General features: G+C 44.6%; 1 protein-coding gene across 2 annotated transcripts in view; it reads left to right on the top strand.

Moving 5' to 3' along the window:
- The first annotated feature begins 994 nt into the window (after positions 1–994).
- The window catches only part of E2F3 (E2F transcription factor 3), an 80,178-nt gene continuing 55,366 nt past the window's right edge, over positions 995–25,806 (top strand). For both annotated transcript variants that reach the window (XM_068558785.1, XM_068558784.1), the window contains exon 1: positions 995–1,697. In XM_068558785.1, the coding sequence (XP_068414886.1) occupies positions 1,296–1,697 (402 nt within the window). In that variant the 5' untranslated portion in view covers positions 995–1,295. The remainder of the gene's footprint in view (positions 1,698–25,806) is intronic.

Here is a 25,806-nt window from a genome sequence, read left to right as displayed (position 1 = left end):
AAACACGCAAATCAGTCCTAGGTTAGCCCAGATTAACTGCCCTGGGTGCTTCTGGGCCAGTGGGTAGGGTTTTGGGGGTGTCTGCTGGACTCAAACCAGTACTTGTGGTAAGAGTTCACTCGGCAAAACATTCGGAGTTAATTTTTACTTAAACCCCATCCAGGCTAATAATGAAGCTACCGGTAATGATCTGGAATGGTAACTAAATGGTGCCCGCAATCACGTCAGTCGAACCTACTGCCCCCACGATTCTGTCGGCCCACATGCTTCTGTCCATCAGCCTCGGCCTCGGGATCAGCTCTCGCCGCGGCATTGGTCGGATTTCAGGAAGAGAGAAACCCACGATTTAAAGGGCTCAGTTTCCACCTGCCAGGCGTCGTTCGCAAGGTCCAACTTGCCTTTGGCATATACTTGGGAGAATCTCTCGCTGTTGTTCATCTATTACACTGACTGGTCAAACGGAAGAGAGTTCCCGAAAGTGTCCCCTTTAGTCACCTTCACAATTTACAAAAGCGAAACTTGCGCTCTAGGTTAGATCCACACTGAGTCTGCGGGGCGCGGAGTCCCTGCCCAGGTCAGCAGCGCCCGCCCGGCTGGCGGGCGGGGACAGGGGCGGAGCCCGCACCAGGCGTGGTCTTCCGTGGGAGAGAAGGCGGACTTTACCCCCACCTCCTAAAACCCCTACTCCCTCCCAGCCAATCAAGGAAGCATATGCAAATAGGGCCCCTGTCGCCCCGGCAACCATGATGCACGGCAGCCAATGGAAACCGGCAAGTTGCGACCCTGCTCCGTGATTGGGACGGAAGGAAGGAGACAGAGGCCCAATGGGCTGTGGGAACGGTCCTCGGCGGGTTGAGGGGCGGGGATATGCAAATATGGTTTGAAAAGCCGGCGGGAAATCTGAGTTTCGCGGGAGGACCTTGGCGCGTAAACCGTATCCCTTCATTCATTGTCAGCAGCAGCTTCCTGGAGCCATTTTTCAGCTGCCGGCCGCAGCACCCGTGCTGCCGCCGCCGCCTCGCAATCCATTGCATCGGCCGCCCCCGACGCCTCCATCCCCCCTCGGGGCCCGATATCCGTGCGCCCGGGACCCTCCTCTCTCCAGAGCCCCGATTATTTTTGGCCCCCGGGGCCCGGGCGGTGCGGAAAAATAAAAAGAAAAGGGAGAGAAGGGGCTCGGAAGCGCCGGGCGGGGAGGAGAGAAGGAGAGACTTGGAAACTCCGACTGCAAATAATAAAGAAATTGAAAACAATACGTTAATATACCATAGCAATAAAAAGAGCAGGAGCGAGAGATGAGAAAGGGGATCCAGCCCGCCCTGGAGCAGTACCTGGTGACCGCCGGGGGTGGGGAGGGGGCGGCTGTCGTCGCCGCCGCCGCTGCAGCCTCCATGGACAAAAGGGCACTGCTAGCCAGCCCCGGCTTCCCCGCCGCCGCCACCGCCGCTGCTGCCGCCGCCCCGAGCGCGTACATCCAGATCCTCACCACGAACACTTCCACCACCTCCTGTTCCTCCTCCCTCCAAAGCGGCGCCGTCGCCGCCGGCCCCCTCCTCCCCAGTGCCCCCGGCGTGGAGCAGACCGCCGGCAGCCTCCTCTACACCACGCCGCACGGACCCTCCAGCAGAGCCGGGCTGCTGCAGCAGCCACCAGCGCTGGGACGCGGCGGCGGCGGCGGCGGCGGCGGCGGCCCTCCGGTAATGCCCTCCCGTTCCCACCGTCCCCAGCCCGGGCGGGAGGTGGGCTCGCACCGCGCGGGGTGGTGGGCGCGCTGCGGGCCGCCCTGGGAGAGCGCGGGGCCGAGCGTCGTGGGCCTCGGCGGCTGCCCCTCCAACGAGGGTTTATTGTTAGACTTGTGTGTTCCCTCCCAGCCCCCGAAGGGTCTGGGGGGCTCCGCCAGGCAAGCGGGGCAGCGGGGATCGCCTTGGCGCGAACCACATCAAACACTCCGAAACTTTTCGCGGCCCCCCCTTCCTTTCCTGCACTTTTCCCTACCCCCACTCTCCCCTCCCCTCCAGCTCGAAGCTTCCTCTTTCTCGGGCGTAGGAAGGGGTCACGCCCCGGATGGAGAAGGGGGTGGGGGAGGGAGTAGTGAACTGGGGAGTGGGAGACTCCAGGGGGGTGGAAACCGGGGGGGCCCTGGGGGTGATGGCCGCCCGCCGGCCTCGGAGGCCCGTTGGCAGCCGGGGGTCCCTAAGGCGTGCTCGGAGTGCAGGGGCTTTGCCAGGCTGCGCTTGACACATTTTGGGATCTGTAACTCCCGGCAACAAAGGGGCTGGGGGAAGCCGGGGGGGGAGGTGGAGCTGGAAGCCGGCTGCAGGCCGGGGCGTGGGCTGTCTGGGGGTGAGGGGCTAGCGGGCGGGCGCCCCGGCCTGGGCGCATCCCGGTGGTGGCAGCGGCGGCGCCCGCGTGGCCCGAGCGCCCGGGCCTTCCTCGCCGGGCCCCGGGCCTGCCCTTGACCCGCCTCTCCCCTTGCCCCTTCCTTCCCCGCCCTGTCCCCCTCTCCGCCCCCCGGCGACGGAGGGCGGGGGCAGCCGTGTTCCCGTCCCGCCGCCTGGGTCTGTCCCTCTCCCCGGGACCCGCCGGTGACGTTTCGCACACGTGCGCGGAGGACGCGCCTGTGACTGGGGAGGAGGCGGCGGCGGGAGGGGGCGCTGGAGGGGGAGAGGGGGCACCCACTTCCTCCTGCTCGCCGGCTCCCTGGCCTGGGACGGTCCCGGCGCCCTCGCACCCGCCCCCGGAGCGGCCACCCTCCCTCTCCTCTCCCCAACCCCCTCCACGGGCGCCCGCCCTCGCCCGGCGCCGCCGGTCCGTTCGGCCCTCCGGGCCCCCTCTCCAGCCGGCCCCCCCCCACCTCCCCCCGGAGCCAGGCTGGTTTCGGAAATGCCCTTACAGCAGCAGGTTAGTGACCGGGACGGCTCGGGGGCCGCCGCCGCCGCGGGGGCACCGGATTCTGTTGGGGGTTGGAGCCGTGAGGGTAGGCGGTTGAGCGGGGTTTTGGAGTGGGAACGGGGGGTTGGGTGCTCGAGGGAAATGAGTAAGCAAGAAAAATCTAACTAAGTAAATGCCCGGCCTCCGGTTCTAGGAACCTCCGGGCAGGAGTGTCCGCCCCAGGGGGTGGGTATGGTGTTTACGTGTGTTTTTTTCTAGGGGGCCAAGGGATGGGCGATCGAAAACCGGAGGGGGGGCTTCTCGCCAATGGCCGAGTTGAGCTCTGTTTTCTATCTTCCTTCCCTTGTGCTGGAGGGGGAGGGGGGCGGGTCAGAGGGTAGGGTGTCTGTAGGATTCCCAGGCCACCCGCCACCCCCTCCCTTTGTCCCTGTAATTTATAAAGCGCCTTTGAGAGATGATTTAGGTCAGTATGCGGCTTCTCTTTTTGTTGATACTAGAAAGAAGTGTGGCCCGGAGGTCTTCCTCCTTTCTCCTTTTCTCTCCTTCATTCCCTTCCTCCATGCCTCCTGTCTTCACCCTCGTGGTGAGGCTCGGCCCCCACGAGGCTAGAAACGAACCAAACCCAGTTAGATAAATGGTTGGCTGATAATATCAGTCGTTGACCTCACCTCGTCTCGGCTCCGAATGGGCTGAATTTTTGAAGAATCAAGATTTTGCAGGGGTCTTTAAGAGAGTGGGCACCGAGGCAACACTTTGGGGGATGAGATGGGTTTTGGAATAATGAAAAATTTTAATTCATGACTCTTCCCAATTTCTCCTCGAGTTGGATCTTAACTGCTTTGCAGCCCCAGAGATACTTGCTAGGGATGTGTGATACCATCTCAGTCAAAGAAGCTCATGGTGTTTTAGTGACTAGGGTCTGCCAGCAGGGGGGAAAGAGTACAGTACCTGCTTACACATAACAGTATCCAGTGTGCCGGATTCTCAGACACGAGAATATGCCACGCTTTTATTAGCATTAAATACTATTACTGACTTGACCTAAACGTGCTTGGATATATTTTAAGCATATTTGCCCCCTACAGGGTTCTGTCACTATATCATAAACCTAATCTGAAACAACCAGCTATTGACATACTTCTGGGACTTGATTCAGATTTATGGGAGGGTAGTTTTGACAATGGGAAATTGTGAGACGACCAGTTTGCTTTTTTTTTTTTTCGTTTTAAATTTTAGCCCACCTGGGCCAGGTCTCTGAAACTGTCTAGCCAAACTTCTATGTAATTCATTGTATTTAAGTATTTAAAGTATTAAAAAATTACCCTCACCACCTTCCAAGCTACTTCAAAACTTTATCCTCCTTGCCATGAGATTATTATTCCAAAATCATGAGCACTGTATATAAAGTTTGGTTTCTAATTATATTAGAGTCTAATTATATTAGACTTCTATTTAAGTCTTGAACTTTTGTTGATATTCTTTCCCTAAGCAGGAGGGACAACATGGGGATAGCTAAGTGATTGGCTGAGCAAAGAGATCATTTAAACACTTTCCATCCAAGAGAGGTTGAGAACTCCTGTTCAAGTGGCCACAGTTACAGACCCACCTGGTTCTGATTCCATGTTCTGTCTCTAGAACAACCAGGAGCATATTCTTCACCTTTTTTTTAATGTGGAAAAAATATATATATACATATGTATATCTCAGTACTACCTTACTAGCTGTAATTGCCTCTGTCATTTACAAGTCATTGGATCTTAGGCAAATAACTTAAACTCTCACAACACAGTTTCCTCTTCTGTAAAACAGGGATAATAACAGTACGAACTTGAAAGTTCTTTTTAAGGGTTAAATATGATAATGCATGTAAAACAGCACAGTGCCAGGTAAATAGTACATGCCCAATAAAATGAATATTCAGAAATTTATATTCTTTTGGAACTTAGAGAAATAATGTAAGACCATGTGCACACTGCCCCTTTGTTGACATATATGAGTAAAATGGTTAAAAGTTTTTAAAAATGATATGTAATTAACTATTTATACCTAGTTAACTTGAGTTTATAAATCCATAAATCATGGCTCTCCTAAGAATGGATAAAATAGGGACACGTCAGTACCACAGGCCTATGTTAGAGATGGTGGTGATGAACTGCCCCAGCATGAGCTTGTGCCTTGAGTTGTGACAAATTTAGATCAACTCATCCTCACTTTTTTGCCTCGCTCCTCCCTTGACTGCATGGACCGGCCATCTTTTGCGTGCAGCCCGTGCTTAGTGGCTTTTGTAGAACTGAACTCTTAATCATCACCATGTCAGAGACATGCACTAGATAAATTCAGTTCTAGATGGTGAGCTGTTGCACATGGAAGGAGTCTAGAGAAACCAGAGTCACAAGTGCTATATATTTTCTGGAACTGAAAGGGCTTCATCATTTTCTGCCTCTGCTAAAAAGAAGCTGAAATGATTTCATTCTGCTTCTAGAAAGTTTGGGCTCTATTAATGCAAGAGACAATGGCCTGTCACATCTGATTTAATTTAATCCAGTCATAGCATCCCACTGATTAGACTTTGGGAAGGAACCCACAATGCTTGAAATTTCCCTGTAAGAATGGAGAAACCATAGGTGCTACAGCTGAGTCTCTTTCTTTCCTGTATAAGTATAAAAGAAGAAAAATGCTGGGTTCCTGTGGTTCTGTAGTCAATAATCTTGCTTCTGCTGAGATAGATGGTTGGTGCCAAGTTTAAGCTAGGAGAGAATTTTTAGTCACTACATACCCCAGAATGGAAGTTTTAATATAATGCAGTGCCCAGACTCAGGCAGTACAAATAGCTCCACTATAATCAGTACCCAGGGCACCACTCTAATCATCCTCTGAAACAAAGCACCCTTAAACGTGGCTCTGTGAGCTAAGGAACCCAAGCTTGTGAACAGGAAAGGATTTTTTTTTGTTGTCGTTTTTCTATAAATCGTCACCTTATGTAATACTTGGAAGAGTAGATTCTGAGATTAATGTTGTGCTGTGTAAAGCTAACGTCAAAACAAAAAATAATACTCTAAGCTTAGACATGAATAGATAATAGCACCTGGAGATTGAAAGGTTGGAGGGAAAAGTGGCTTTTATTCTCACTTCTCATAGGTATAATCCATATGGTCTTTTATTGCCATCCCCAAAGACACGCCATCCATACCTTTAGCCTTTTTCCAAAGGACCTGGACCCACTTGGCAAGGCTTCAAACATTCATAGTTGATTTTTCTGGCTGGTTTTCTAATTTAACATGACTTAACATATATTCCATTTGTATGTCTCGTTTACATCCACTTTCCCAGGCTGACTGACTCCAATTCCTTTTTAATCACCTACTCTCTACTAACATTTTAAACTAGGAAGAGTGAAAGATCAGCCACTGCCTGTGCTCATTAAATCACATCCCTCCTAGATGCCCATGAAACCACCCCAAATAGTGCAAGGCAAAGAAGGTAGATTGCAATTCTTATCAGATGCTCTGTTTCATTTTGGTTTTTAAAGAGAGGAACTTCCCTGAATTCTTTGAGGTACTAAGCATGTGGTTTAATGCATATTTTTCATGCTTGTTAGCAGCTTAAAAGTGTTTCGGGGACTGTATTTACAATTGCTAAGAAGCATTTTTTCTACTAATCATTTTTCATGGGACTAAGAAGGGAAGCTAACTGGGAAAGCAGTAAGTATACGAAACCACTAATGGTATCTCCTTCCTCTTACGCTGACCTTCTCTCTGGCTCCCAAGAGTGGCTTGGAAAATGTATCGTACACGAGGAAAAGTTATACAACAGAAGGGACAGAAAGACAACAGCTGGGATGGGGTAAGGAATCCTGGAGGGCAGGAGTAGGGTTGATATAGAGGGATAATACATATAGCTTTGGGGCCAGTAAGAAGGAAATCGGTTTATTTTCTGTTGTCACTTTTGCTTCACATGCTCTCCTCCCAAAGCAATGCGTTTTTAGAACTCAAAGAATGTGTAAGTTACAAGGATGCATTCTCAGTCCGCCTCCAACCTTAACTGGGGGTCAATCTTGTTGCTGTGACGGCCACAATCATCTACAATATAACTTTGAAGGGGAAGAGATAAAGCCCACTGGTTGCCAGGTTGCCATCACAAAGCCTGGGCCCCTTGCTTTGCTGGAGAACCTGGGTGAAACAGACCACTGCGTAGCTTTGTAAACTAAGGCCAGGGTTTTTGCCAGCGGAGGTTGATAGCAGTGAGAATGGACAGCTGATGGAATAGAGAGGAGATAGGAGGAAGTAAGAAGAATAAAAGTAATTGACTTCAGTCTGCTTTCTATTACTGTAGCCCAACCCTCTGGGGCTATTTCTAGTGTCCAGACAACATTCTTATAACTAATTCTTCTAATTAGCATAGGCAATAATTGATATTCCCAACTGTCTTTGAATCGTAACATGTGAGAGCTGTAAAGCAAGAGTCATCATCAGACCCAATCCCCTTCATTTTGCAGGGGAGGAAATTAAGACCCAATGCAGTTGTTACTTACCCAAGGTCACAAGCTAACTAGTGGCAAAGCCAGAACTGAAACTGGAGACTGGAATTCTTAGAAGCAGCCCCATTTGCCAAGAGAAAGTTAACTAAGTCTCATGTGCCCTATATGGGAAAATTGGGATGTGTAGAATACATTTTAGATTGCCTTCAGGAATGGTTACATTTTTAAAATAGACACAGAAGTGTCCTTTGAACAGTTGGCTTTAGAGTGACAGCTCATTCTCAAAGGTACAAAATAAGCCATGCTCCTTTAGATGTTCAATGAAAGGGAATTTTAAAAAATGGAAGGAATGACTGACTCTTATAGAAACATGATAGTAGCCTTCTTAAAGCTTTATTTGTTATTTGCAAATTTTTGTGGATATGACACTTCCGGTGCTCAAACGGTGAAACATACTTCACTGAGAATAGAACCTGAAAGGATTTTTGCCGCTCTCTTCAGGAGAAGGGCACAGTACAGCTCTGGTGTTGGAGGTTTGTCCTGGGCTGTCCACATCCTGGGTGACTGTTGTGGTTTTCAGAGGTCCTGGGGCCCTTGCCCAGTGACATTAGACTAGGTGCCCTTCCTTCAGGAAGATCGCTGGTTTAACAAAGTTTAACTCTTTCAGGGGAAGAAGTCCTCATCCCCTAAAAACCAGAACTAATTTCCATAAAACGTCTTCTTTTCCTTGTGGAATTGAGAAAGCTTAAAAATAGAATCACTTCAAGCCCTGAAGCCTAAAAGTGAAACATAATCCAATGTCGCTGTAGTTCACCAACGCGTTAGGGGCGGGGATATATGGCTTGTCTATAAACCACAAACCAGAAAGGTGCCATGTGTAGGTGCGGTCTTAGATCAGGGAGCAACTGCTGATGAGACCTGTAGTTACCAGTGAAGCTGATTTCCCCTGGAGGACTTTATGGTGGATGGAGTCCATCTCAGGCAGCAGAGGAGCTGAACGCCCTTGGTCCTCCCAGCCAGCTCATGCCTGGCTACCCAGGAGATCCCGGTGGCTTCTCCAGCACGCGCCTGACTGCTGAGAAGCGCTCCCCCAAGCTCTGGTTTTCATGATCCTGAAAGTTGCAGCTCTGGACACTGGGGGTCACAGGAGGTCAGCTCAGAGCCTATAGATTTCACCCCTCCCTTGCCCTTTTTCCACGTCTGATGCTTTGAGGCTCCAGAAATATATAACCAGAGCAGCAGCCCTGTGACCCCATCCCTTATGAGCCTTTCTGGGTCTGGCAGCCCTCAGGAGAGGTGAAGGCTTATATGTACCTAACCCACACCCTCCACCTAAAAGGCAAACTGAAGGGCAGCCAAGTATACGAGTCAGACGATGGAGCCTGAAGCCAGAGTGTCTGGGTTCTTATTCTGTGTGACTTTGGGCAACTCTGCTTAACCTCTGCGTCTTAATTTCCTCACCTGTAAAATGGGGAAATCATAGTAGCTACCTCATGGGGATCGGGACGATTAAATGAGTTCATATTTGTCAGGTGCCTAGACCGGTGCCTGACCCATGGGAAGGATTCAGTAGATACGTGGTGGAATTGCCCTTTTCTTCCATGGCTGTCTCTTGGGCCCATCCTTTGGTGGTTTAGTTTCTGAACCAGCCCTCGCGTTCATCCAGACCCAGTTTACACCTCTAAAAATGGCGGTGATGAGGAGGAGGAGTGAACCACGGGGCGGTTTTCTCCCAGCATACTCTGTAGGATCTTTGTATCTCTTTATAAGCCGTCCATGGACTTGGGAGACAGAGCAGAAAGATACACGTCTTATTACAGTAGTCCTTTCGGTAGTGATAAGTGTCATGACCAAAATCTTTTATTTCTGTGATTACCTGTGTTAATAAAGTTGCACTCTTAACATGATTTCACTCCTGTACAGTAAACTAGGGCTTAAGACTGAATGGTGGAGATCAGGGTGTCTGAGGTGTCTGGAGCCCTGCAGGATTGGAGGCCCCAGTCAGTGTGGCGGTGGGGGGAGCTACCTGCGGGCCCCCCTGTCCCCTTCTCTTCTCCCTCTCTCAGTGCCTAGTTGTTTAGTGTGTTATGCCTGTTCCTCCCACTTACCCCTCACCTCTCCCTCTGCCTGGCTTTTAGAAGGAGGCCAGAATCACAGCCTTCACGGGCTGCTTCCGTGACTTATCAAATTAATTACAACCTTTTTCCCTAGTGTTGGAGGTCCAGTGAAATCTCGCCCTTCCCGTTCTGCTTCCCATCCCTCCCCACTGGGGTCCTGGCATGGCACAGTGCTTACAGTGGCTGCTGCTTTCCCTCCGGTGCATTTATCTGCTTGTTCCTCTTGCAGCCGTCCTTCCCACCAGCCTGTCAAGGACGCCCCCTGCACAGAGCCTTCCCTGATTCCCCAGGCCTTGGGTCCCTCCCTTCCCTCAAGTTACTGCTTCCTTCCTGTAGCATGTCTTAGTCTACCTTGTATCCTCATCAGTGGTGCCCTTGGCTCACTCTTCCTCCAAACCCACAAGCTTCAGGAAACCAGGCTGTGGTTTTCTCATCGTGTCGTCCTTGCAATGCCTTCTCCGTTGTGGACGCTCAAATATTTGACAGGAGGCGTTGTCATTAGGCACCCACAGTGTGCTTGGCACCCCAGTCTTCCTGTTGAGGATGCAAAAGAAGTATGAAGTGTGATCCACCCACTCTTGAGTTTATAGTCTGTTTGGGGAGACAGGCTTTAAACACAAGTTGAGTCGCAAGCAAGACTAAACAGGAGTCAAACAAGACTCATCTTGTCCTCGGTTGTACAGTATCGACAGGATGTGCCAGCTGGACCATGGGAATGGGCAGGCCATGGTTCCCATGGTCACCGGACCTTAGAGCACATTTGGGTGTATATTTGAATCATCTTGGCACTTTCGAGAAATACCCCTATCTAGATGTCAGTATTTTTTGGAAGTGTCCCAGGTCATTTTAACGTGCACTCAATTGGAACTGCTGGAGTAGGTGGACGGGGAAGGTTTGGGAGGCTGTTCATGGCTGGGGAAACGTCATGAGGCCAAGGTAGGAAGGCAGGAGGTCGGCTAGCATAAGGAGACCAGTTGGACTGGTGTCAATATGGCGGAATAATAGGACCTAACACTGGATACATTGGTAAAGTTGGTCTGGAATAGAGATTGCCTTCCTACAAGGGCCGGGCAGGGAATTAACTGGGGGGTATGGAAAGGTGGGGATAAGTAGTGTGGGAGTTGGGCTTGAACAAAGAAGAAATGCCCTATCAGAAGGCAGCCGAGGAGGGACCCCGCCCCAGGTGATGGCTTCCAGAGAGGAAAGCAGGTCCCATCTGTTGCCAGATCTTCCATTTTCTTAAAATGCCAGAAATCTACCAGCTCTAAAATGCAGGCTCAATTAAAACGGAAAATGTGCAAGCCAAACAAAATAGGTCTCTGGGCCAGATTTGGCTTCAGGGCTGCCACTCAGCAGTCTCTGGTCTATGGGATAATAATAGCTAATGTTTATCAAGTGTCCACGCGCATGGAGGGCACTAAAGTAAGTGCTTTATGTGCATTAACACATTATCCACATAACCTATGAAGTGGGTATTATTACCATGCTTGTCCTGCACAGGAAGAAGCAGACAATGAGGGGTTAAGAGGCTGGCTCAGGGCTCCGCGGATGAGAGAGGCAAGTGAAATTGAACCCAAGGAGCCTGGCTCCAAAGTCTGCAGACCCCAGAAATCTGGGCCAGGTGCACTGGTACCCCATGCCTACCCTTGTACCAGCTTCTGGACTTCCAGGTCATTGCCAAGGCAAACCATCCAAAGACGAGTGACCCAAAACCCAAAGGAGGTGAAACAAAAAGCACTCCCAAGGGGCTGAGAACTTAGGGGGTCCAAGCAAGCACTGTTGCCTGGCACCAACACCACTGGGAACCGGGGTGATACGCTGGACACCCGGCCCTCAAGGGATTTACTTTACCCTATAGCAGGAAGACTTTCCATTCTGTCGGGTCTGGGGGCCTGCCTGGAACAGGTTACCAAGTGGACAGAAAGGCAGAAATTCCCCTGGGAAGAAAAGTAGGGCATACCATTTAGAGCATGGGTGCTACAGAGTTGATGAGTCTGGAAGCAGGACAGCAACAGTGATGGTGTGAAAGGCAAGATGGAAGTGAGAGACAGGCTAAGGGAGAAAAGAAATACAAGACCTTGACTCCCAAGATGGTTAGCTCCTGGGGCTGAAAGAATGGACACGGCTGAGCTTTTCCTCCATCAGGGTTTGCACCCCGTGGAGGGAATGGTGAGTTTGGAATGAGCTGGCTGTGAGGGATGCCGTGGGCCACCCAGCTTTCTAAGAGGCTAGGACCCAGCCCTGGGAATGTGGTTTTGGCACAGAGGTTAAAGTGGAGGGCTTGATGAACAACAGACAGCCAAGACTGTCCTCCTTAGCTTAAAAAAACAAAAAATTAATGTGGTGCTACAAAAACCTTTGATCATTTTCACTTCTCCTTCTATAATATGAAAACGAGACAGATTCATCAGGTTGATTTGGGGGATCAATACTGTCAGGGCTCCCAGAGACGAGCCATCAGATGTTATTTATGACATACTTTCCCAGGTCTGGGCCTGGCTCCTAGCTGCTCTGAGAAAGCAAAGAGCCAGCTGGAGAGTGCTGTGCATAAAGAAAGGTCACATAATTATGTCTTGAACTAAGATGGCTTTTTTGACCATTATTTCCTGTGCTCTCTGATTTTGCAGATTAAAAAAATATATATCTTGGATATATTTTCTTAAGCCCTAGCATATTAAAGTTTAAAAATGAAAGAGCCATGTAAATTCCAAGTATCTTTATCATTGATTTTTAAATATGTAGCTTGTATTTAAGCCTAGTTGCAGTAACCCTTGAATTGACCAATTTTGTTGCTATGTTTGGTAGCAGGACTTGTGATGATCACACTAATAATGTGGTAAAGTTTTCAACCTTTTCTGTTACTGTTTTCCTTGCTAGCATCTCAGATACTCTAATCCTGGGACTAGTCTTTAGTAGGAGGGAGGTTTTCAGCTCTGGGGACCCATGGCATGGTCGTGGGGTACGGAAGGAGCATAGGGCTTGACATCTGGCTCCAGAAACGTGCTCTGTCGCTTATCAGCGTGTGACCTTTCACAAATTCTATGAGCTGTAGTGACCTAAAATAGTGTTCCTGTCTCCTTCAGTGGTTGGAAGGATTAAATGAGATAAGTTTATAGGAAGTGTACTGTGTGTTCCTAACTTAGTGTGTTCACCCCGCTGCCCCTCCTCCATGGTTAGGAGTGAATTCTCAGCATTTTTACCCATTTGAGGGAAAACAAAGTACAGGACACTTACTGAACACCCACTCTGAGCTGAATGGGTTCCCAGTATTCTGGGTGTTTCAGTGACTAAGATGTTCTTCTGGTCCTCAAGGAGTTCATCGGGAGATAGGGAAGATGAAACAAGTTCTCCAATAACTAAGACAAGATAAAAGACAGTGAAGGCTGTAGGAGAATATCGATGAAGTTTCTTAGGCATCCAACCTGGGGCGGGGTTGGGACAGAGAAGGCTTTGAAACTGGAGCAGAGTTTCAGCACCACTGATATTTTGGCCGGATACCTCTTTGCGGAGGTGGGGGGGGGGGCTGTCCTGTGCCCTGTGGCTACTCGTTACTCTAGTGAGGACTCCTCACCAGATGCCAGTAGCACCCTCCAGTTACGACAATCAAACTTGTCTCTGGACACTGTCCAATGTCCCCCGAGTGCAAAATCGGCCCACATGTCTCCCCCGCCCCCTTCCCTGCCCTGTGGTTGCACCACTGCACCAGCCCTTTATCGGGCATGCCTAACCCCCGCATGGAACCCCAGCGCTGTGATTCACTGTCCCACTCTTGAGAGATGATCTAGAGAAAACGTGCTCTGTGTAGCCAGCCAAAGCCCTGCCTGTTTTATGATCAGGCATACTAGGAATGGGCCACTTGAAGCCTCTCCGTCACTTGGGGAAGAAAGGATCAAAGCCTGCAGTTCAGAGAAGGCCAAAGAAGTTTTGCATTTCTCGTTCACTCAGCTGGGTAACGAAGAGAGACGACCTGCTTGGGACCAGCTTCTCCGTAGATAGTTAGGTGGTTTGGGAGCATTACTTCCTTTCTAACCTGTTTCCTCACCTGGTAAATGAGGAGAATCCAGGTTCTCACCTCACAGGTTGTTGTGAAAGCTGAACGCCCCGACGCATGTAAAGTGCTGGCTGTCGCTCCAGCTGCACACTAAACACGCCCACGTGTTGCTTAGCATCGATATTATTACTGCTGTCGTTGTTGTTGCCATCGTTGTCAGCAAGTTGAGCTTCCCTTTCAGGGCAATTCAGCTGTTAAACGCCATTCCCTTTGTCGCTGGTGTTTCCACAACCACTTCCCTTGCTCCTCCATCCCCACGCTGGCCCCAGTTTCCACCACGGGCCATACTGATTCATTTGACTTACTTAGCAGTTATGTATAGGGCACCTAGTGTATGCCAGCCCCTGTCCTAAGCGCTGGGGATGCAGCAGGGTCGACACAGACAAAATCGCCTGCCTTCGTGTGGCTTGGATCGTGAGTGATGCAGATATGGCCGTGTAACAAACAACCCCCTCCACCACCACCCCCCTTCCTGTCTTTGATGGATCCTGTTCTGTTTTTTTCACAACAGTGGTTCTTAAACGTGTAGTCCGGGACCAGCAACAGCACCTGGGAGCTTTTTAGAAATGCAAATTTGGGGTCACACCCGAAACCTACTGAGTCAGAAATTCTGGGTGTGACCAGCAGCTTGGGGTTTGACAGCCCCCCCCCCCACCAGGTCTTTCCGATGCCCAAGTTTGAGAGGCACAGTTTGGGAAAAGATACCTCTCAACGAGAAAGGACATGGGGAAGCCAAGGCCTGGATTGGGCTGTCGTGTTACGCGACGAAGAGGGTGTTGCCCATACAGTGCATATCCAAAAACAGCAGCGCTTACAAAAGATCTTAGGTGTATCAAGACAGCTCAAGACTGGCAGTGCCCTTTGAGCTCTTCTGGGCCTGGCATCCCTTTTTGAAATGGGAGGACTCTGGGAGGATCCTGTGAGCCACAGCACAGAACTCAGTAACAGACATTCTTAGCCTTCTTTGGGCTTTTCAGCATCATCCCGTGAACAGGAAAACTGCTTCCCTCCCTTTTCTCCAGAGGCTTTTGATGTGTTTGTTTGACAATTATGTTCCTCCTTTTAATTCCTTCTCGTTTAATCGTCCTCTTATCTAGCACCAGTAAAAATCCTTATATCTATAACCGAATTGCCAGCCAGATGTACCAGGCTTCTCTGGAAATGAAATGGTTGCTCTCCTTACATGTCTGGTAATTTGGGTATTTAAAGATATCGTGAGGAGTAAATGAAATGAGAGACCCTGGGCCAGCGTCCAGCCTGGAGCTGGGCACAGAGTGTCCGGCCACTTGATAAATTCCCGCCCCTGTTCCCAACTCATTATGAAAACCAGTAAAGGCAATAAGTAGATACCACAGTTCTTTATGTGAAAAGCTTTCGACTACCCACAGTTTGAATGGGTATGAATAATCGTCATATAAATTATAACCAAAATCATGGACTCAGAAGTTCTGATCAGTTAAAACTTAAATATATATGTAATTAAATAAACTTAGAAACTTAAAAGAAATAGATGTTACCTGATTTTTTTTTCATGAAGATGGGTTTTTTTTTTTAAAGCCCTAATCAGACTGACAGAAATTCTTTACTTCTGCACTAGCCCAAGATTCTGCTTATACATCTAAATTGATAGATTCTTTTTTTTTTTTTTTTAAACTCTACAAAATATTTTATTGCTTGGATGTGCGAGATAAATTTAGGAGGCAGAAGAATAAATACTGGCTTTCAAATTTCTTTGTTAGTGATACACAGAATACAAAAGGAATAGTTTCACAAGTTACAATCAGTTCAGTTTGGGATACATTGTTTGAGTATGAGTCTGAAACACCAAGAAGAGTCCTAGATATAGAATTAAGTTGATTTTTTTCATACAAAATTATCTAGCACAATATATTGATTAGTCAGTATAACGCCAATTTATCATAACACCAAGTTCTCATTATATGTGGGTCATTTCTTGAGCACTCTGAACTGTTACATTGACATACAGTACTTGCCCACTCCCATGCCAACACTACACTAGTTTTATTTTAAAATTCTTGTTATTGCATAAATAAGTCTCCACACCTTATCACTACCACATCTTCTTCTTCCTCTTCAAAATTGTCTTGGCGGTTTTGGTTCTTTTTTTTTTTTTTTTTTTAATACAGCAGGTTCTTATTAGTCATCAATTTTATACACATCAGTGTATACATGTCAATCCCAATCGCGCAATTCATCACACCACCACCCCCACGCCCCCACGGCTTTCCCCCCTTTGGTGTCCATATGTTTGTCTTCTACATCTGTGTCTCTATTTCTGCCCTGCAAACCGGTTCATCTGTACCATTTTTCTAGGTTCCACATATATGCGTTAATATACGATATTTGTTTTTCTCTTTCTGACTTACTTCACTCTGTATGACAGTCTCTAGATCCATCCACGTCTCAACAAATGACCCAATTTCATTCCTTTTTATGGCTGAGTAATGTTCCATTGTATATATGTACCATATCTTCTTTATCCATTCATCTGTCGATGGGCATTTATGTTGCTTCCATGACCTGGCTATTGTAAATAGTGCTGCAATGAATATTGGGGTGCATGTGTCTTTTTGAATTATGGTTTTCTCTGGGTATATGCCCAGTAGTGGGATTGCTGGATCATATGGTAATTCTATTTTTAGTTTTTTAAGGAACCTCCATACTGTTCTCCATAATGGCTGTATCAATTTACACTCCCACAAACGGTGCAAGAGGGTTGCCTTTTCTCCACACCCTCTCCAGCATTTGTTGTTTGTAGATTTTCTGATGATGCCCATTCTAACTGGTGTGAGGTGATACATCATTGTAGTTTTGATTTGCATTTCTCTAATAATTAGTGATGTTGAGCAGCTTTTCATGTGCTTCTTGGCCATCTGTATGTCTTTGGAGAAATGTCTATTTAGGTCTTCTGCCCATTTTTGGATTGGATTGTTTGTTTTTTTAATATTGAGCTGCATGAGCTGTTTATATATTTTGGAGATTAACCCTTTGTCTGTTGATTCATTAGCAAATATTTTCTGCCATTCTGAGGGTTGTCGTCTCGTCTTGTTTATAGTTTCCTTTGCTGTGCAAAAGCTTTTAAGTTTCATTAGGTCCCATTTGTTTATTTTTGTTTTTATTTCTATTACTCTAGGAGGTGGGTCAAAAAAGATCTTGCTGTGATTTATGTCATAGAGTGTTCTTCCTATGTTTTCCTCTAAGAGATTTATAGTGTCCAGTCTTACATTTAGGTCTCCAATCCATTTTGAGTTTATTTTTGTGTATGGTGTTAGGGAGTGTTCTAATTTCATTCTTTTACATGTAGCTGTCCAGTTTTCCCAGCACCACTTACTGAAGAGACTGTCTTTTCTCCATTGTATATCCTTGCCTCCTTTGTCATAGATTAATTGACCATAGGTGCATGGGTTTATCTCTGGGCTTTCTATCTTATTCCATTGATCTATCTTTCTGTTTTTGTGCCAGTACCATATTGTCTTGATTACTGTAGCTTTGTAGTATAGTCTGAAGTCAGGGAGTCTGATTCCTCCAGCTCCGTTTTTTTCCCTCAAGACTGCTTTGGCTATTCGGAGTCTTTTGTGTCTCCATACAAATTTTAAGATTTTTGTTCTAGTTCTGTAAAAAATGCCATTGGTAATTTGATAGGGATTGCACTGAATCTGTAGATTACTTTGGGTAGTATAGTCATTTTCACAATATTGATTCTTCCAACCCAAGAACATGGTATATCTCTCCATCTCTTGGTATCATCTTTAATTTCTTTCATCAGTGTCTTATAGTTTTCTGCATACAGGTTTTTTGTCTCCCTAGGTAGGTTTATTCCTAGGTATTTTATTCTTTTTGTTGCAATGGTAAATGGGAGTGTTTCCTTAATTTCTCTTTCAGATTTTTCATCATTAGTGTATAGAAATACAAGAGATTTCTGTGCATTAATTTTGTATCCTGCAACTTTACCAAATTCACTGATTAGCTCTAGTAGTTTTCTGGTGGCATCTTTAGAATTCTCTGTGTATAGTATCATGTCATCTGCAAACAGTGACAATTTTACTTCTTCTTTTCCAATTTGTATTCCTTTTATTTCTTTTTCTTCTCTGATTGCCATGGCTAGGACTTCCAAAACTATGTTGAATAATAGTGGTGAGAGTGGACATCCTTGTCTTGTTCCTGATCTTAGAGGAAATGCTTTCAATTTTTCTCCATTGAGAATGATGTTTGCTGTGGGTTTGTCGTATATGGCCTTTATTATGTTGAGGTAGGATCCCCCTATCCCACACTTTCTGGAGAGTTTTTATCATAAATGGGTGTTGAATTTTGTCAAAAGCTTTTTCTGCATCTATTGAGATGATCATATGGTTTTTATTCTTCAATTTGTTAATATGGTGTATCACATTGATTGATTTGCGTATATTGAAGAATCCTTGCAGCCCTGGGATAAATCCCACTTGATCATGGTGTATGATCCTTTTAATGTGTTGTTGGATTCTGTTTGCTAGTATTTTGTTGAGGATTTTTGCATCTATATTCATCAGTGATATTGGTCTGTAATTTTCTTTTTTTGTAGTATCTTTGTCTGGTTTTGGTATCAGGGAGATGGTGGCCTCATAGAATGAGTTTGGGAGTGTTCCTTCCTCTGCAATTTTTTGGAAGAGTTTGAGAAGGATGGGTGTTAGCTCTTCTCTAAATGTTTGATAGAATTCACCTGTGAGGCCATCTGGTCCTGGACTTTCGTTTGTTGGAAGATTTTTAATCACAGTTTCAATTTCATTACTTGTGATTGGTCTGTTCATGTTTTCTATTTCTTCCTGGTTCAGTCCTGGAAGGTTATACCTTTCTAAGAATTTGTCCATTTCTTCCAGGTTGTCCATTTTATTGGCATAGAGTTGCTTGTAGTAGTCTCTTAGGATGCTTTGTATTTCTGCGGTGTCTGTTGTAACTTCTCCTTTTTCATTTCTAATTGTATTGATTTGAGTCCTTTCCCTCTTTTTCTTGATGAGTCTGGCTAATGGTTTATCAATTTTGTTTATCTTCTCAAAGAACCAGCTTTTAGTTTTATTGATCTTTGCTATTGTTTTCTTTGTTTTTATTTCATTTATTTCTGCTCTGATCTTTATGATATCTTTCCTTCTGCTAACTTTGGGTTTTGTTTGTTCTTCTTTCTCTAGTTCCTTTAGGTGTAAGGTTAGATTGTTTATTTGAGAGTTTTCTTGTTTCTTGAGGTAGGCTTGTATAGCTATAAACTTCCCTCTTAGAACTGCTTTTGCTGCATCCCATAGGTTTTGGATCATCGTGTTTTCATTGTCATTTGTCTCTAGGTATTTTTTGATTTCCTCTTTGATTTCTTCAGTGATCTCTTGGTTATTTAGTAACGCATTGTTTAGCCTCCATGTGTTTTTTTTTTCCCCTGTAATTCATTTCTGATCTCATAGCGTTGTGGTCAGAAAAGATGCTTGATATGATTTCAATTTTCTTAAATTTCCTGAGGCTTGATTTGTGACCCAAGATGTGATCTATCCTGGAGAATGTTCCGTGCGCACTTGAGAAGAAAGTGTATTCTGCTGCTTTTGGATGGAATGTCCTATAAATATCAATTAAATCTATGTGGTCTGTTGTGTCATTTAAAGCTCCTGGTTCCTTATTTATTTTCATTTTGGATGATCTGTCCATTGGTGTAAGTGAGGTGTTAAAGTCCCGCACTATTATTGTGTTACTGTCGATTTCCTCTTTTATAGCTGTTAGCAGTTGCGTTATGTATTGAGGTGCTCCTATGTTGGGTGCATATATATTTTTAATTGTTATATCTTCTTCTTGGATTGATCCCTTGATCATTATGTAGTGTCCTTCCTTGTCTCTTGTAACATTCTTTATTTTAAAGTCTATTTTATCCGATATGAGTATTGCTACTCCAGCTTTCTTTTGATTTCCATTTGCATGGAATATCTTTTTCCATCCCCTCACTTTCAATCTGAATGTGTCCCTAGGCCTGAAGTGGGTCTCTTGTAGACAGCATATATATGGGTCTTGTTTTTGTATCCATTCAGGAAGCCTGTGTCTTTTGGTTGGAGCATTTAACCCATTCACGTTTAAGGTGATTATTGATATGTATGTTCCTATGACCATTTTCTTAATTGTTTTGGGTTTGTTTTTGTAGGTCCTTTTCTTCTCTTGTGTTTCCCGCTTAGAGAAGTTCCTTTAGCATTTGTTGTAGAGCTGGTTTGGTGGTGCTGAATTCTCTTAGCTTTTGCTTGTCTGTAAAGCTGTTGATTTCTCCATCGAATCTGAATGAGATCCTTGCCGGGTAGAGTAATCTTGGTTGTAGGTTCTTCCCTTTCATCTCTTTAAGTATATCATGCCACTCCCTTCTGGCCTGTAGCGTTTCTGCTGAGAAATCAGCTGTTAACCTTATGGGAGTTCCCTTGTATGTTATTTGTCATTTTTCCCTTGCTGCTTGCAATAATTTTTCTTTGTCTTTAATTTTTGCCAATTTGATTACTATGTGTCTTGGCATGTTTCTCCTTGGGTTTATCCTGTATGGGACTCTCTGCACTTCCTGGACTTGGGTGGCTATTTCCTTTCCCATGTTAGGGAAGTTTTTGACTATAATCTCTTCAAACATTTTCTCTGGTCCTTTCTCTCTCTCTTCTCCTTCTGGGACCCCTATAATGTGAATGTTGTTGCATTTAATGTTGTCCCAGAGGTCTGTTAGGCTGTCTTCATTTCTTTTCATTCTTTTTTCTTTATTCTGTTCCGCAGCAGTGAATTCCACCATTCTGTCTTCCAGGTCACTTATCCGTTCTTCTGCCTCAGGTATTCTGCTATTGATTCCTTCTAGTGTAGTTTTCATTTCAGTTATTGTATTGTCCATCTCTGTTTGTTCTTTAATTCTTTAATTCTTCTAGGTCTTTGTTAAACATTTCTTGCATCTTCTCAATCTTTGCCTCCATTCTTATTCCGAGGTCCTGGATCATCTTCACTATCATTATCCTGAATTCTTTTTCTGGAAGGTTGCCTATCTCCACTTCATTTAGTTGTTTTTCTGGGGTTTCATCTTGTTCCTTCATCTGGTACATAGCCCTCTGCTTTTTCATCTTGTCTACTAAATTGATAGATTCTTAATTGAATCTATCAATTGAAGAGTCATCTTCTGTTTACAAATGGTAATGAATTACTATTATGTTGATTATGTTAAAAGGAGTGTTTGGGGTGGATTGATAGTTCCTTTTGATAAAAGGCTGTGTCTTGAAAATGCATGTGGAAGATTATAAGGCTTTACTATGGCCCAGCTTTGTCCTGTTGTTCTCTTCTAAAAATGTCTCTCTGGCCATCAGTGGGCATTGCCATCCCCTTTCCCTCCACCTTCAGCCAAAACAACTTCTGGTTACAGTGACGGTTTTAAGTTTGCCATTTGTGGTTGATTATATTATAGAAGTTGGGAAAGTAAGGCGAGCAGTACTCATTTCTTGCTTCCTGCCTTGCTCGAGAGTGAGGATCAGCTTTTCTAAGTCCTTGACTTTCAAAGTTCACTGCTCTATATGGTACGGGTGGCCAAGGTGTGGCCCTTACGTGCCACCACCTCTGAAGGCCTAACATGACTCAGCGCCTGCCATCCTTTCCAAAACCAGGTCTGGGGACCAGGGTGTAGGCCTCCCCTCCGCCTTGCAGAGAGTAAAAGAAATTAGACTAGACTAGAGCCATGCCATCTACATAGTTGAGTTCTATAAATATTTTTTAGATAGATTGTTACATTTGACAGTAACAAGTTGCTGAGTGTTGGGCTCTTTTGAGTCTTGCTTTCCCTTTGATGTAATGTAAGAATAATGGTACAATGGTCAGCTTATTGGCTGCCCCGTTTCAGGTAAGGTAGGTCGCCGGCTCTTTTAGCACCTTGGAGAAGTGCTCTCAAAAGGACTAGATATAGACCCCAACTTTGCATGATTAGGGACTCAGATTTATTGCTCTGGGGACAATTTTGTGTAAATCGGAGTTCTGAAAGCTGATAAACTAGAATGCAAACTTATTAATTTACCATGAGAAACATAACTGCCAAGTGGACAGTTGCAGAAATTGGTATTGCCTTGGGTTTCCGATCAGAAGGTTATTAGCTGACTCAGAATAAATGGGTTGAATTATCCTTTTAGTACCCTCCCACTGTGCTAGCTCCTCTCTGGAGCTCACCTGCAGGGGTGGGAGTCCTGCTGGCTGTTTAAGGAACATAATGGACACTGTCATTTACTCAGGTGTCCAGTGATGACTGTTATGAAACACTGACTTTGTTGCCCCTTCCTTTTTTTTTTTTTAAGAAAAATACTTGCTTTTAGTACAACCTTGTTATTTAAAGAAATCAAAGATGGTATAAGTCAGTGGAGTAAAATCTGAAATACTCTCTTCACTCCCTCCTGCTTCACTTTCCAGAGGTAATCACAACAGCTTGGTTTGTCCCTTTTATATCCATTTGCAAATAGATATTTTATATAAAGGTGCGAATTGTGGCTTGCAGTTTGTACTTAGCAAGGTGTTAGACACATTTCCATTCTGGTATTCATTACACCTTGTATTGCCACCCGTTATATGGATATGCCAGAATGTAGTTAACTCTTCCCATTTGATTGTTATTCCTAATTTTATAAACAGAGCTACATTGAATATCCTTGTACATATGTTTTTGTGCATGTGTGTATTTCTGAAGGCTAGATTTTTTTTAAATTGAAGTATAGTTGATTTACAATATTATGTTAGTTTAAGGTGTACTATACAGTGATTCAAAATTTTTATAGATTATACTCCATTTAAAGTTATTATGGCATCATGGGAAAATCTACAAACAACAAATGCTGGAGAGGGTGTGGAGAAAAGGGAACTCTCTTGCACTGTTGGTGGGAATGTAAATTGATACAGCCACTATGGAGAACAGTATGGAGGTTACTTAGAAAACAAAAAATAGAATTACCATATGACCCAGCAGTCCCCCTACTGGACATATTCCCAGAGAAAACCATAATTCAAAAAGACACATGCACCCCAATGTTCATTGCAGCACTGTTTACAATAGCCAGGTCATGGAAGCAACCTAAATGCCCATCGACAGACGAATGGATAAAGAAGATGTGGTACATGTGTACAATGGAATATTACTCAGCCATAAAAAGGAACAAAATTGAGTCATTTGTAGAGACATGGATGGACCCAGAGACTGTCATACAGAGTGAAGTAAGTCAGAAAGAGAAAAACAAATATCATATATTACCGCATACATGTGGAATCTAGAAAAATGATACAGATGAACCGGTTTGCAAGGCAGAAATAGAGACACAGATGTAGAGAACAAACGTATGAACACCAAGGGGGGAAAGCGGGGTGGGGATGAATTGGGAGATTGGGATTGACATATACACGCCAATATGTGTAAAATTGATAACTAATAAGAACCTGCTGTATAAAAAAATAAAATAAAATAAAATTCAAATATAAAAAAAGTTATTAGGTAGGCTAAATTTCTATATGTATATTGAATTTCTATCACAGGGCACATATAGTAAAATGCTGGACAGATAAAGCCAAATTATCCCCCCAAAAAGGCCAAACCGATTCATCTTCCTCTATTTTCTCATACTCTTTCCAATACTGGATTACATTAGTCTTTTGCAGTTTTGCTCATGATGGTTTTGCTAGTGATGCTGGATACTATCTCCTGATTTTTATTTTGTGTTTCCTTAATTATAGTACTGTTATCACCACCACTGCTGCTATTATTACTGCTGCCGGTTAATATTTATTGAATGTTTTATGTGACAGGATTGTTTTAAGCACTTGACATGAAATTTACCAATTTAAAGTTTAACATCCCTGTGGATCTGGTATGATTATTGTTGTCATTTTACAGACGATAAAAGAGAGATGAATTAGTAAATTTAAGCGTCTCTGCTCAGTTGGTATTTCTGTGAATTGCCTCTTTGAATCCTTTATCATTTTTGTTTTTAAGGCTGTTTATAGTTTTCTTACTGATTTATTGGGACTTTTCATGACTTATTGGAACTTTCCAGATATTGGACTTTCTCTGGTGTGTGTGTGTGTGTGCACACGTGTGTGGTAAATATTTCTTACCAGTTTGTTACTTTTCTTTAAATTTTATCTATGAGATGTATTTCTCTGTACAGAAGTTTTGCTCATTTTTTAACATATAAAACTACAGTCTTTAGTTGATGACTTTGGTGGCTTGTTTTGGGAAAGCCTTTCCTAATCCCCAAATTATAACAATATTCTTTATTTCCTTCTTCTGACCTTATAATTTTATTATTTTGATATTTAACCTCTTTGGAAGGGGTTATGTGTATGTGTTAAAGATCTGACTTTATATTTTTCCCAGATGGATAGCCAGTTATACTAGTGCCATTCATTGAATGGTTCAGCATTTACCCATGAATTTGAAATGCCACTTTTGTCGTGTGTGTGTGTGTGTGTGTGTGTGTGCGCGCGCGCGTGCATGCATATGCAGGCTCATGCATGGATCTGTGTTGATCTGTACCTGGACCTTCTACTGTGCTCTGTTGATATCTTTGTCTCTTTCTAAGGAAATAGCATCCTTCTTCAAATACAGTAGCTTTATGGTATGTTTTGCTACAAATAGGGAAAATCCCACCCCCTTTCATCTTACACTTGGTTTTTTTCATTAAAATTATAGTTTTCATTATTACATTTTTCTTTACACATTCTTGCAATTGTACAGATTGGGGTTCTGTCTCCCCCATTCACTGTCAATTTGAGGTCATAAGAAAGATAATACTTGCCTACCTTATTGAATAGTTTTGTACACTGGGAGTGGCAATGAGCATTTTACACTTGTTATTTCATCTGATAAAGCAACCCCCCCTCATCTGTAGAGGAAGAAAGTGAGGCTCAGTGGTTAAGCAATTTGTCCCTGGCTACACTTCCAGACCGTGGTAGAGCCAGGATTCCAGACCAAGGGATTTCGAACCTCTCTTTTAATTCTGATGCTCTCCCCCTACCCCCAGACACGTGGAGTCTCCTCATGGGATATTTACTGGCCTTTGGGATGTGTTATTAGGTGTCTCCATGTCTGCAAGATCTCTCCTAAGTACTCACCTCTTGGGGCAGCAAGACTTGAAAAATCCAGCTTGGCCAAGGGTATTTGTTCCAATTTAGGAGGAGTCAGGGTGGAGCCACAGTGTAAAATACAAGTGAGAAGGGAGAGATCATTTAGCAGATGCTTCTTCTTAGGCTGGACACTTGTTTAACCTCTGAGAGCAGTGGGTCAGGACGTGGTTTGTACAAAGGTGAGGAGGACACAGCCCTTGACGTTAAAGTAAGGGGCATTCTAGTGGGAGAGGCCACAGACACAACCCTGGGAATTTCTACCTTTTCGAAGAAAAGGCAACACGTGTTGACTCCCTAGTGGAGAAACAAAGGTCTGCTGTGATCCTGAGAGGGGCTTTTAAACGGGGGCACTTTTCCTCTGTGTCTAATCCATCTACCTACCAGTCTAAGCCTTCTCTTCCCTCTGGTGGTTGCCTCTTGATTCAATTTCTCTCAGGTGCCTTCTGTGGATTCTTACAGGTGAACATCAGGAAAGTAATTTTCTTTAGAGAACGTTGCCTCCCAAACAGAAGTCCAGCTGAGCTCCCACCGGGAGCCTTGGGAAAGTAATCCTATTTAGTAGTAGTAGTATATTGATTTTGTGTGTAAAATGGACCCAGAGGCCTGTGACAATGAGTCCATTTGAAATTATAATTTAAAATATCTAACAGAATAGCTGGGCAGAACTACTAGCCCAGAATGTAAATGATTAGATGCTTAGTGAATTTCTCGTGTGCAATAATTAAATTGGCAATTGGTAGGTCAAGTTTTGTTTTCGTGTCCTAAATCCTTTAATTTACCTTTTCTTCAACAATCACTGGTGTAAGGGTAGAGGCATAGCTATTAAATCTTAGAGACCTTTATAAAAATACATAGTTTTGCTTCCTTGTTTGTTTAATTAGCCCACTTTACCCAATCTTGTACAATAAAATAGAAGGCATTTCATCAAAGAATTCTTCTTTTTACTGCATGACTACACTCTTAATTTTGTGAAAGCTTGCAAGGTTTCCTTCCAGGTTGAAAGGTAAACGTATAATTATTTTTTTACGTATTTAGCACTCGCTGCCCGACCTTGTTTCTTAGGTCTGCAGTTATGGCTGGTACGTCCATTCCCCGCCTCCCCGTTGCTAGTGTCTCTGCGGTCACCACCTAGTGTCGCTCTG

Source organism: Eschrichtius robustus, chromosome 12 (assembly GCF_028021215.1).
Source record: "Eschrichtius robustus isolate mEscRob2 chromosome 12, mEscRob2.pri, whole genome shotgun sequence".
Taxonomy (NCBI): Eukaryota; Metazoa; Chordata; class Mammalia; order Artiodactyla; family Eschrichtiidae; genus Eschrichtius; species Eschrichtius robustus.
Note: the sequence above shows the minus strand (reverse complement) of the source record. Positions and strands in the feature narration are given on the sequence as shown.